General features: G+C 42.5%; 1 protein-coding gene across 3 annotated transcripts in view; it reads left to right on the top strand.

The window, feature by feature from the left end:
* BACC1 (BPTF associated chromatin complex component 1) overlaps nt 1-12,200 on the top strand; it is a 58,826-nt gene extending 46,626 nt beyond the window's left edge. For 2 of the 3 annotated variants that reach the window (XM_078671095.1, XM_078671094.1), the window contains 2 exons: nt 2,640-2,747; nt 10,867-12,200. In XM_078671095.1, the coding sequence (XP_078527221.1) occupies nt 2,640-2,747; nt 10,867-10,931 (173 nt within the window). In that variant the 3' untranslated portion in view covers nt 10,932-12,200. The remainder of the gene's footprint in view (nt 1-2,639; nt 2,748-10,866) is intronic. The other variant, XM_078671096.1, reaches the window with a different exon arrangement.
* The last annotated feature ends 1,870 nt before the right edge of the window (nt 12,201-14,070 follow it).

Below are 14,070 nucleotides of genomic sequence, written 5' to 3'. Positions count from 1 at the left end.
CTCTATACCAGTCTTATCCAGTCTCTACAAAAGGATGTAATGAAACCCGTATCAAATGGGGCAGACAGATCAAGGAGGATGACTACAGATTTGTTTGCCTTGATCAAAATTGCATCTGATAAATTGAGTCACCTCCAAAAGGGGCAGGTTCTGTGCTAAAACCTGAACAAAAACCGGATTGAGACGGGTGGAGAATATTGTTCCTTTCAATGTGTGGTGATCTGAAGATTTACCAATTTTTCAACATTTCCTGAAACGCATGGAGTAAAGAATGGGGCTGTAGTCCTCAAGCTTAAAGGGTGCAAGTTAGTTTTTTCTTCTTCTTGAAAAGTGGCAAACCTAAGAATTTGTCAACTAGAAGTTAAAGCCCCACAGGGGTCTTAAAAATAACAGGGGTTCGTTGTCTGCATATAAAAGAATGGGTATCTTTCTATTATTCAGAACAGGGAAATAGATTATAAAATGTTCTAAAACATCCACAACACCGTTCAGGCAGCTCTCCATTTGGACCCCAGCGGACTTGTGCAGTTATTCTCATGAAGTTTTCTTATACGCTGAATAAGGTTACCTGAAGCCCTCATATTTATCAAAACTCCCAGTTTTGCAAGGTCAATTCATTTTCTTAATTAAGGTTGGCTGACTTTATTAAGCCAGGATTAAAAACGCTGCTTTTTCTATAATTATGATTATGTAAATGGCAAGTAGTGCTCCTCTGGTGAGCAAAATGGCGGTATTTTCAGACTTTAAGGCTGATTTTGGTGAAGACGAGGGAGCATAGTACTCTCAAGAACAGCACTGACAATCAGCAATAGTTTCTTACAGTAGCAGGGAGGATTCAGTGAATCGGAAAGGATTTTAGCCATTGTCTTAATATATTTTTTGCAGATTGGTTACTGGTGAAATTAGGGAAGAAGGTATTTAAAGCTGCTGCAGGCCATCCATATCCCTTTCCCTCAATGTTTTGTTTTACTGAAAGATCACATTTAGTGTTTGGGAAGTCACTGGATGTAAAGGGACGGTTTGGTCTAGCCAAACATGGAGTTTACTCATTGTGATGTCTGTAACGCTTTAGGCTTTGTGAAAGGAGGCTAGTAGTTGTTGATGTAAGAGGGTTTGTATCGCCATTCCTGGGCATGACCCTGCCTATTTCAAAAAGAGATTCATTCCTAGTAGCGGAGGAGTGTTGAGGCGAAAGGGAGGAGGTGAGCGAGTTAATTGCCATTCATCGGATATGACGGTATGCCAGTTCCCCAGTTTGGAACCTTCCTTCCAATTTTCTTTTCTTTTTGACATCAGATGAGGGAGGTGAGACATATTTCTGGTGCTGAGCATGTGCTTTCATGTCTTTTCTCATATGATTTGCTTAGAAAGTGTTGGGGTGCATGGGAGAGTTAGGAGTGAAGGTTATTCTTATATATATATATATATATATATATATATATATATATAAAGAGAGTACATTATTCCGAGTACTATCTCTTCGCTTGCGTCTTCCCCTTACAAACGAACTGCTTGTGGTGTCTAGTGATACAGCCTGGAGCATGAAAGTCTTTGACTGCCTCCTCTATATCTATTATTGCTGCATCTGCTATGGTTTTTAAGGAGGTGTTCTACTCACTTTTAGTGTGTTGACATAATGTGGTGAATGTTAGTCTGGCAGTTAGATAGGTTTGCCTAGCCCCAAGTTGAATGAACACTCCTGTTCCTCTTTACTAAAATAAATACAATAGGTTTAATACCTCGGTTGTTGGGGAGTCGGGCTGGCAGGCTAGTTGGGTGGGGGTTTGTCCAGTACTTATCAGTAGAGGTAGACGAGCCAACAAATTAATAGGGAGAAACGAGACACGGTCCAGCTTGGCTCTACAAGTCTGTGCGAGCAAAGCCATGAAAATCTTTAGCATTTAATTCATGCAACAAACAGCTTGTGAAAATTTGATAGTGTCTTCAAATTTATTTTAAAGAAAAATTTCTTTAGCATGTTAAAGTATTTGACTTTAGTACATTAGTTATATCACTGCATTGAGATGCATTTATTAAAAGTGATAGACTTAAACATTAACTTGGAAACATTCATGCCTGCTCCGGACAACAATGCCATTAGTGAACTAAGAGGCAAGTTAGTTGTCATGTGCCCCCTATATGTAGCCTTGATTCCTATAAGGCGTGGCACAAAATTATAATGCCTTAAATCAAGCAAAAGAGAGATTTGTTTAGGATCACATCATTTGGTCAGCGGTGGGGGGGAAGGTTAGGGACGGTGTCAATTTTTCTGGTTTTCACATTGTGCAGTTCAGCCACTAGACTTTTATCTCTCCTGTTTTACATCAGCGGTTAGTGCTTTTTCTTTAATTGTTACCGCTTGTGGTTAGAGTTGGAGGCAGAAGACACCTATAAGCTTGCTCGAGGTCCAAGATGACCTCGAGCCGAGACAGTCATCTGGCTTGAGGTTTTAGTGGCTAGCCCACCTCTGCTTATCTGGTTATTGCCCCTTGTACCCATGTTTAGTGATCTATTATGCATTCATAATTCAAGGTTTTGGGGGCGGGTGATTGGTGGATGGAGGTTAGTCTGGCCATTTGGTGAGCGAGGGGTGTTTCATATTCCCAGGTTGAGTGGTCACTCCCGCGTCCCTCTTTCAGGAGATGTCACTCTCAGTGCTCTGAATGACTCGGATGCCAACAGTGACCTGGTGGATATTGAAGGCCTTGGAGACGGAACGGTCTCCAAAAAGCTCAACTTCGATCAGGGTGAGTTCCAAGTGATGCAGCCTCTCGCTCAGTTGAACTCTACCGGAGCATCATCTTATACATCTGTCTTTCCACATTACACTGCAAACGCTTCCATATGTCCTGCCCCTACTCATCTGTCACACAACCGCCCTTCTGTCCCACATTACACTGCCACCCCCTTCCATGTGCTCCGACCCTACTCATTTGTCACACAAGAGCCCATTTGTCCCACCCACACTACTACTCCTTCATCTTATCAAATCTCTTATCGGTCTATATCCCCTTAATCCTCATATCTCTATTGAACAGCATCTCTTCTAATCCTCTGTACCATCATGACCTGTCATTACAGCACTTAAATGACCCCAGCCTTTCAATGTCTCTCATTTTAGATCCTATAGTTTAACCATTGAGACTCAACGCTGTTTATTATCAGCCATCATGCGCCTAATGGAAAAGTGGAAAATCAAACCTTTTTCATTACCTTGAAAAATGTTGCTCTTGATCCGTGATACATAAAGTGCGAACATCCTATAGTGCTTTCCGTGTTCCCATTACGGTCCTGGGGCATTAACATGTCACAATGAAGACATTTGCGTTTTTTTAATTCTTTTCTTGTACATACTGGACACAGAGTGATGTTTTGCCATGATCTGTACCTCATGTTGTGTTGGTTTGTACCTTATATTTGATTCTCAATTTCCAGCATTAATTGGTTCCCCAATTTGGCCCTTTACCTCCAAGGTAATGTTAGTCACCTTACAAGGCATAACTGTGTTTGTCTTGGTTCCATCCCAAATATAAAAATAATGTGTACAGATCTATCCCCACTCCCCAAAAACCATCTTGGACATCTTTCTAGTGTTTACGTTAATTATATTTTGTGCTGTTTTCACAACTGCTTCATTGTATTTCTCTAAACTTTATGGCCAGGCTAGAATCAAGTCGATATTTCATACCCTTTAGCCTTTTGTCCTGTAAAAGGGTGCCTGGGGGTGTTAAAAAACCCCACAACAAGCATGATAATAGTTTCTTCAGTATTTTGGGACTGCATACGTACTTACGTGGATTAGTGTGAAATTTGCATGTTTTAGAACATGTCTGTGAGCTCTCTCTGCTTTTGCTAATGTAACCAAATCGTCACCAGATACACCTTTATTTGCCCCAGATGTGACAAACGATTTTGCTTCCTCCCAGAGAGAGACTAACCTGAGCAAAGGAGGCACAGTTACAGGTGATCTGCTTAAACTATCAAATTGTACCACAAAGGTATGGAGGTTTATTTAAAATGGATAGTAACTCTTAGGTGGAGTAGCCTTTTCTCTGTAATTTATACAATACATAGAATAGATTGTTGATGCATCACAGTGGAACCATGTAATCAGAAAATTGCAGTAATTCAAATTGGAGTTGTTGAAAGATGTGTAATAAGCTTTTAGTCTGTGCCTCATTTTTAGTTCACTAGGCATGGACACCCTGTTGAACCCAACTAATTGAATGAACTCCCCTTTCATCCCTCCCTTCCCAAGTGCTGGTGTGGTGTCCTTTCAACTCTGAAGTAGACCTGTGCCATTTGTGGTTAGATCATAGAGCCCTGTTGTTTTCTTCTCATTCTGGCACTTGTACTGCTTCTTTAAAAAATTGAAATTTCTAAGTTGCCACACTACTCAATACTAACATGGTATCATTTTAGATGTTGTTTTCATGTACCCTTTGTTTAATTAGAGATAGGAATAGCCAGCATCCTCCAAATGGGAAGAGAAACGTATCTCTGAAATCTTGATGGGAAAGATGCATCCCCACCAAATTCAAGCCTGGAAAAGTATGAAGTTGAAAGATTCAACTATCGTGGTTATGCTTGTTAAAATACAATTGTGTTTGCATAATATCTTTATCAGTCTCAGTTGCAAAAGTCTGGAGCATTAAGTGTAGACTTTTTGGTTTTTTCTGTACTCAGCAGTTTTGGAATCCTTTCTTCCTGTTCCTCCGCGATCTATAAATCTCTTGTTCTTGAGTGAGGCCTTGCGTTATAACACTTAAAGGGTTCCAGGCCAATCTAACTGATGGATAGCTACTCCTTGTGGATCATAGTTTACTTTCTAGATTCTACAGAGTCCTCTTGGGGCATTGAGTTACCTATATCTTCCTGAGACTTACTGCTCAGTAATCTACAGACATTTCTTCTGTGGCTTGGTCTTCCTATTACTTGCCACCTCACTTCATGAGTAATCAAATAAATATATATTTCTAGAAGCCTTTGTGAAATTCCTGGAAGGAGCTTTGCTGCACCAGTTTGGCTAGGCAGGTCACTACAATAAAAATATGCACAGATGGAATTAAGAGCCCTTAGACCTCTACTGATCGCTCCAAGTTATTGTTTATATCAGAGGGTTTGTGCTCTTAATCCCTCTTTCTCTTGTTGCAGAGATTAATGTGACTCAGTGGTGCAAGTTCCCTCTCCCAACTATCTTTTGATGGCTTTCTATTAAAGTAGTAGTTGCCTGCTTCATGGTGTTTAAGATCGATCAATCAGCTTTGTGATGGAATTCTGGGGTGCAACGGCTATATTGTCATGTAATAGTTTTCGCTTTACTACTTTACCTCCTTGCACATTCACATGTCCCTTTCTCTAAGCTTGCGTACCTTGTGGACATTGAGCTGTTCATATAATGTTGTGTCACAATGTATTGCCCAAGAGTGCAGAGGTTGCTGCGATATAGCTCTTGTACTGAGAGTTCCTACAGTGTCTGGCTCAGTGTTTTGGATTTCTGATACAAAACCTTTGTACCATCTAGGCGAGGAATCGAAATGGAGCTCTGCGTTGCAAAGCTGGAGAAAGCTTCTGGATGCGGACACGTTTGCTGTTACTAAGAGCCACTTGGGCTGACCAGCACCTATCACATCTTAACAATGAATTGTCATTTATCGTTCACAGCCCGCATTGAGGGTGGCCCATGTGCTGGTGCCCCAGAGGAATGACTTGTCCACGCAACAACCCCAAACCCATGTCAGCTGTGCGCAACAACCTCAAACCCATGTCAGCTGTGTCAGGGACCCTATTTGTCCACCTTGGAATCAATAGAAACGTGTTCTGTTGAGATACAAAGGTTGCTTTTTAATGAATTACTTTCCAAAAGTACCATATTAAAATGTTTAAAAGTAGTTTTCTTGGACTGTTGACCCTTTGCTGCATTTTTTGGGTCACCAAAAGAAAGAGGGGGGAACATTAACCTCCAGTGCTTCTCAGAACTAATGCCTCTACATAGTAAGCATTAAAGAGTACAGTACCATATTTTATCAATCGGAAGCATAACGCACTTCATGCACTTATTTTTAGTGTTGTTTCAAGCCACACAATACCCCATGCTGTGGTACAATGCAGTACTTGAGTGTAACATAATGACTAAGCATATCACTCTAAGAAAGCAGACCTATCAACAAGGTATTTGATCAGCAAGGCAGCCATCTCTTTGTGAGAGAGTTTTATACTTTTAAATTCTAAAATGTAATTTCCAAAAAAGAGTGAAATAATTCTTTTGTTTTGTTGCATGTGTTTGCAGATCTGAAGAACAATGTTGCTGCTATCTCAAATACAATAAAACATATATCGTTAGCATTATAACAGTATTTATAAGTTGAAAAGGACTTCATATTGAACAAATTATTAAGGGTCACTATCTCTTTTGTAAATTGAGACTAACTAGAGAGATTTCAGCCACAATCTCCATGTCTTGCGTTGATGTTTGGTAACAAAATGGTTAAAAAAAACAAGAACTGTTTAACATTCAGTGCCCCTCACTGTTGTTGTCGAATACATGCAAAGGTCAGAAGCATTCATAATGCGTAAATTGAATGATTGATAGAATACCTAAAGTTCTGGAGATATGATAGGGAGCATCCTTACATCTGTAGTGTAGCGTTATAGCAGAAGCAGGATTTGAAATAGTATCAGAAGTGCAACGGATTAGTTCTCGTCAATTAAGGTTGTGAATAGAAATTACATCCTTGATGTGACTATGAAACTTTGGAACGACTCTTGAATGGAGAAAGTGTCAATCCCTCTGACTCTTAGTGGCGTGCGAAACCTGCAATGAAGTGCGCGAGTACAATGAACATTTCAAGCTGTAGGATCATGTGGTCTGAAATAGATATCACATAGGTTTGACGATCACTGCGTTACGCTCTCAAACCAGTTGTGGGCATCCTTACCGCCTAAAATCAGTGTATCTTTCAAGGATTCCTTTTCTTCTAGAAATGTGAACAGCAGTGTTTTCATATTTGAAGGGACTTTTATATCCACCTGTTAGAAATTGTAGTTCTGTATGACTGGGGTTGTGAACACTGGTCAAGCAGTAATCACAACCCTAGTCGGGGTAAGGCACCAGCAAGCCCCCAATTCCCCTGTGCTCACCCACTGGTACAGAGCTGTCAGTTTTGACTGGAAAGCAATGTATAAAGTATTTGTGCAACACTTCAGACAGTAAAATCAGTGAAAACACCACACAAAAAGATCCCAAGCAAGGTTTGCAAAAATAGTGTATATTTTGATAAAACAAGACCAACACGGCAATAATCCAAATCTGGGATATTGAACTTCAAGCTTTAAAGGTAAATTTGGCACAAACATCCACCTAACAAAGTACCTTAAATCCTGGTTGTGGATTGTTGAGTGGATCCGAGGCGAAGAAGTGTCTCCCAGTCAAAGTGATGCGTGGGTTCCGTGGTGCAGCGAGGCTGCGGTGCGAGGTCCAGTTGTGTAGGCATCAAGTATCCTGTTGACGGACTTGCGATGCGAAGTCCAGAAATTGAGGAAGCAACACGCAGTAGATGATGCGTTGATTCCAAAGAGCTGCGATGCAGAAGTCGTCGGGTAGCTGCCGTTGATGACAGATGCGAGTACCTGGGTCTGAGATGCTCCGCGCAGCGGGCAATGCATCAGTTCCGAAGACTGCAAGGACAATGCAGACCATCAGCAGTAGGTCCGATTCATACAGCAGTGGCAATGGATTTGTTATGCTCCAGGATGCCCTGCTCAGCCAAGGAGATACATCAGTATGGCTTGAGGATGCGTCGCTCAGCCAATGAGATGCATTAGTTCTGATCGAGGATGCGACACTCAGCCGGGGAGATGTTGGTTTGGCTCAAGGATGCGCCGTTCAGCCGAGAAGATGCGTCTGTTCAGTTCGAGGATGCGCCTCTCAGCTGAAAAGATGTGTTGGCTCTGCTAGTAAGCACTTTAGGCCCCCTTCCAGTGGTCCAGGACTAGGGGGGGCACTACTTGGGTGGGGAGACTCACAGATGGCAGAGTCCAGGTGCAGATGCAGGGTTGTTTGAAGCCCTTTATGTCCCTAAGGCTTCAGATCAGGAGGCCAGCCAACTAGGCCTTGGAGTCACTCTGGGCTCAAGAGATGATGGTCCAGTCCTGCTCACCCAGGCAAGAGGGCAGCAGGTCATCAAAGCAGGAGTCCAGCGGAGTTGCAGTCCAGCAGAGTGGCAGTCCTTTCAGCAGCATAGCAGTCCTTCCTGGCAGAGTATCCAAGGTCCAGAAGTGTACTATAATGGTGGTGTCTGAGGTCCAGTATGTATACACAGTGGTGCCTTTGTAGTGGGGGAGACTTCGAAGAGATGCATTTGAAGTGCACATATTCCCCCCCCCCCTTTTTTTGCCCTGGTTCCAGACTCATTACAGGGGACTATGCAGCCCATTGCGCAGGGAAAGGATACAGCCTATGCAAGTGTAAATAACGCTGTGCCCAGCTCCTCCCTCCTACCCTGCCAGGATGGCCCATCAAGTCACAGCTAAGCTCCCATTGTATGTGGCATGGTGGAATGCACAAGGCCCAACTGCCATCTACACCGAGACATGTGACCAGAGACAGGCTGGCTAAGGCAAGACAATGCCCACTTTCTTAAAGTGATATTTTCTGAATTGTAATTTAAAATCCAACTTCATGTTAGGATTTTAACTATGGATTCCACAGTCACCAAACTTGACCCAATTATATCCTCCCATTTGGAAATTATACTTATTAAATGTAACAAGGTAACTTCAGTGTTATCCTAGGAGAGAGATAGGCCTTGCAGAAGTGAAATACTAATTTGGGTGTTTTTCACTACCAGGACATGTAAAGCTTAAATATATATCCTACTTTTTAAATACATTGCACCCTGCCCTCTGAGCTGGCTAGGGTCTACCTGAGAGATGACTTGTATGTATTAAAAGAGTAGTTTTAGGCCCTGGCAAGAGGTTTAACTTGCCAGGTCGACACAGCAGTCTGAACTGCACACATAGGCTGTACAATGGCACATGGAATCAGTATTTTACTTTAGGAGGAAAATAGCAAACAGGGTGTCAATTGAGAACACATCCAAGGGCTGAGGTGTACAGGACTCTGAGATAGCGTTGGGGGCATAGCATTCGAATCTTCTCACTCAGGGGCTGACAGGGACAGAGCTTAAGGATGGCTGTGGAGCTTTAAAAGAGAGAAGTCTGTAAAATATTCACTGCATTATAAGACTGTATAGTGATTATTAGCTCATAAAAAGCTAGCAAATCTATGAAATTCCGAACATACAAGAACTTTGGCCAAACTGACCCTTATCCAAAACTAAATGCTAAAGCTAGCCAGCACTGTATGACTCGTTAAGTTCTCTGGAATGCTGCTTTGCAGCATGTGACTTCTGCAAATGGGTTGCCTCTGTCTATTGCGTGACATTGTAAGACATAGTCCATTACAGACCAAGATGAAAGAGGAGTGCATCAGAGGACAGAGGGACACATTACAGGCTCAACTAAGAACGTGGGCAGAAGGCAGTCTGTACTGCCCCTTCTCTTTTTGGGAACAATGGTACAGCCAATTAAGGTTCAGCTTGAGAGGAACTCACTGTATGAACTATAGGTAAAATGTAAGACCAGGGTTTTCTCTTTGCTCTAAAGGCAATGTGGTTCCACCTACAAAGGCTAGTGTCTCACCTGGTATTTGAGCACAGAAAGAGGTGTTTTTGCAAGTGTATTTTGGCCCTTCTTTCACGTCCCCCTAAACTATCAAACAATGATACCCTTGGTTTTAGCAAATTGTTTCTTGATACACCATCCCCACCCCCCAACACTCTTCTTTTAATGCCTGGGTGAAAATTAGCTTAGCAAACTTATTCCTTTAATTGCACATGGTTGCTTTACCATGAGAAAGTATGTGGTGACCTGTGCATTATGGTTACTCAAGGTGCGCTGTATAGGTAGTAGGTGCACACTGGTGCTTCTATACCTCACGGTTTCTCTTTCTCATTTGAGTACTTGCAAGTATATCATGGTGTTTTAGGGTGAGATGCTCTAGGACTTTCCTCATTGAATTAATTTCGGTAGAGTTCATTTATCTCGTTTATCTTCTGCCAGGCACTGATGTGTTCACCTTGCTTGGTAAACAAAATCAAATCTTCAAAAAAAAAAAGGTGTTTCTTTTGAAAATCAGAATATTCCTTCAGCCCTCCCAACTCTAGTCCGCCACTACCCTTATGCATCCTGTCCCACCACAGTTCTCCAACCACTTTAGCCAAACATGTATTTTACCCTTTCATCCCACTGCCACCTTTATACTCATTTTCCTTTTTACCTTTTGGGTTTAACCTCAATTAGCTTTAAACCATCTCATCTTGGTATATTCTTTCACCCTTTCCGCGCCTTCTTTGACCCTCCCCCTCCACTCCTTCCGATTGATTCCACCTTGTCTTTTATTCCATTTGCTTCCTGCCATCTATACTCTGCTCTTGCCCCTCTCTGTACGTTCACCCTCTCTTCACTATCCTATCTTTTCTATGATATGGAATATTCTGAAAATAGCACACTCAGTAGAAATATTCTGCTGTTTTCTTAGTCTGTTTTACTGCTTTTGTTCTGTGTAGCTGTAGTAAGCGTGGGTGGGTTATCATATGGGGAATGAGGCTGTGGAGGTAGTGTCTTGTAGTGGGTGGTTTACTTTTGAAGGAATGACTGGTATTGGGGACCCATGTATTTGGTGTGCATGTGAGTGGTTTTTCAAATGATTGATAGGGCAGGGGTATATTTTTTTGTCAAATGTTAGGATGTATGAGATTTGTTTTTGAAATAATTATCTCGTCTCTCTCCAATTTCACTTTTCAGACAACCTAAATCTGGACTCCAGTCTCATCATGAATTCCAGTGATCTACCGCTGCTCTCCCGCTGAAGGCATTGTGGCCAAGCAATCTGCGACTAAAGACCATACAAGGCTTCCCTATTCTCAAAGCAGCATAGGCAGAACCTTCATTCCCAAATGCCTACCACATCCCTAGAACTCTAGAGAAGCTACCAGCCACCCTCCTTATTCATCAACCAAAACCCCAGCCAATTTCTTTTATCCACAGTGACTTCTCATATCTTGACTTCCCGAGCTGTTGTCTTTGTCCTCACTGGTTCAATTGCATATCTAGCTAACCAGTCTCCTCTGATCTCACTTGCTCTCAAACTTCATTTAAAAATCTTCCTATCTTCAACTGGACCCCCCAATTGAATCCTGCCAACCAGCTTCCTCACTCACCCTGGCAAAACCTTTGCACGGCTGGACTGCACCTTGTTTTTCAGTCTTGTGGCCTCAAAAAGGCCACTTTTATTGTTCATGTACAATCTTAAATGTGCCATCTGTGTCCTTCCTTCTATACTGTACCATTGTTCTGCTCACTGCTTTCCTTTAACATTTGTGCACACTGAACCATTCTGCCCTCGACTGCGAGTGTGTGCCCAAGAACCTCTTCCTGCTCTGTGCTAGTCCAGTTTAGAGTCCACCGCAGTGACGCACTCCTATCCATTTTTACTGTTACTGTGCCCACCATCTGTCCAGTGCTCTCCATATACCTGTTTTACTTCTGCGATCCACTACTAGCATGCACTCCTTATGCCCAGTTCTTTACTCCACACCATGCTTCCGGGCATGTGGAAGCTGGCTATGGTCTGGGAATCCTCCACGAGTGTGTATGTACGTTCTGAGCTCCTTGTTCCATGAAGAAAAAATGTAGCCCCCCCCCCCCCCCAGCTGTTTGAGATGCTTTTCTTGGAGAATGCTCATTATTGGGAAGATGCTGTCCCTCAAAATCCACATGTTCACATTTTCACGCATAGTCGAGAAGGGTGTGCAGAGACTCCAGGCTTGCATTTAGGAATGGGAGCTCAACAGAAATCCGTTTTTTCCCTTTCAACATTTCATTTTTTCTTTTGCTCATGTTGATGCTGTATTATCCTTGTGTCCCCTTACTCAATAGCATATGAGAGGTCAATGACTAGCAAACGTCAGCTGATCTATCAATATGTTTGTTTTTAATGTATTTGGATGTATGTTATCACAATTTTATTGTCTGTATGTATATATTGTATATAAGTTACAAACCTTGTCAGCTAAGGCTTCTAGGCAATGGTTTATTTACCTAACCCCTGTAGTAAATCATGTTTATTGTAAATCTTATCTGGCTTCTTGCTGTTTCTTCAACTTGGTAATTTGTTCAAGGCATATGTGCTGTAGATACACATGCTTTACATACGTCAATCATCTAGTGTTGGACTCTGATGATTACAGGTTGTTTTTGTTGTAAGAAGTTTTCTTCAATCCACGAGGCTGTGTGACTCCTCCTCTTGGTGATACTGTGCATGGTCATCGACTCCATTTGCAGATAGTTTTTTTCGGCCGACTGCTTCAGATGTAATCTCTTGTGCTCTAGTTCGAGACTCCTTCAGGCTCCCTTCTGTTTTCTACTACATACCAACTTGGCGGTATTGTCTCAATCGCGTCGTTTCATTGCAAACCGAGCGATTACCTTTCTGTTTAGCAGGTCTTCAACTCGCTTTCTCCACCCACGCCCAGCTGGGCCTTTTATTCACTACCATGGTCAGTCGGAAACTGACCGGCTAAAGGAACAAACCTGGTTCTGCTTCTGTCCAAAGTGTCACTCTAAATATCCCAATAGTGACCAACACTATATGCAACCTATGCCTCTCAATGGATCATCGAGAGGAAAGCTGTGAGACCTGCAAGTTATTTCGACAAAAAGACTCTTTGAGATAGGCATGCTCTACGCCAAAAGATGCAACATAAACAAACAGAGGACTCTGCCTCCCTCCAGCCAGCCAGCACAGAAGCGTTGGACTGCGAGTCATTTTACCCCTGATCCAAAGCCCAAAACATTGGATCCGTCCGAAAAGACTTATGCTGCAAAAAAGCCATGGTGCGCACTGAAAAACTGACTATGAAGCCCCACCCGTGGGCTCGGCTCCAAAAGCTGGGCTTACATCAGAGGCCTTAACCTCCTCGACCTCTGGATCTACAACGCTACGACCATCCGTTTCAGCAGCAAAACAGAAACTTACCATTTCGGATCCAACCACAGCTGCACCTAAATCGAAACATCCTTCACCCAAGTGTTTCACTTTCAGACCAAAATAACCACGGAGCCGATCCTCAATGTAATGCAGGAACAGCTCGATCCAAGGCAGAGAACGCTCCCAATTTAGCCTGGAATAAAGAACAAAATTGCTCTTCAACCAGCTAAACATCACTCTTCTAAGAAGTAAGAGGCATTGGACGTTCCTCTACAGCCTCCAAAGAAATAGGATGCTGCTAAGGCAGGTGACATATCTCCTCTCTCACCTACAGTAGAGCATGTTAATGATATACCATAGAACATACATCCTGAGGATGCTTGGAATTACTCTGATACTGAACCACAAGGGGATACAGACCCTGATCTCTATCCCACATGACCATCACCACCTGAGGATGCCTCTGCGTCTCAGGATTTAATAGCAAGGGAAGCAGCTATCCATCAGGTACCTTTAAATAAGGACACAATAGAAGAGGACTTCCTTTTTGAAACCTTATCTAAGAATCAGAGAGGGGCACAGTATCTACCACTCTTACGCCACTCAGACTACCCTGTCAAGGATAGAATCATAACACCACGCATTGACAAAAAGTATAAAGTTGCATCCCCCAATCCTATATTTATATATATTTTTATCCAACAAACGCCAAAGCTTCTAAAGATGCAGTGGACAGTGCGTCTGCCATTCGGCATCACGGTTCAGCCCACCCCAGCCATCCAAGTTCGTTGTACTGCCTGACGCATTTCTGTTGCCAACGTACCACTTCATCAGAGGCATTTCTCCTTTACGCATTGGAGCGTGCTTTATACTACATGCTGATTGGTTGAAAAAACCTTCATGGGTTCAACTACATATCTGATTTCTTCATACAGCATGCTGGGATGTGTAGTCACATCGAGCTTTCATTGAACACCTATAGTAGGTTCCAATGCGCACATATTTCAGAGAGTCGGTGA

This window comes from Lissotriton helveticus, chromosome 12 (assembly GCF_964261635.1).
Source record: "Lissotriton helveticus chromosome 12, aLisHel1.1, whole genome shotgun sequence".
Taxonomy (NCBI): domain Eukaryota; kingdom Metazoa; phylum Chordata; class Amphibia; order Caudata; family Salamandridae; genus Lissotriton; species Lissotriton helveticus.
The sequence above is the reverse complement of the archived record's forward strand: the minus strand, read 5'-3'. Positions and strand labels throughout refer to the sequence as shown.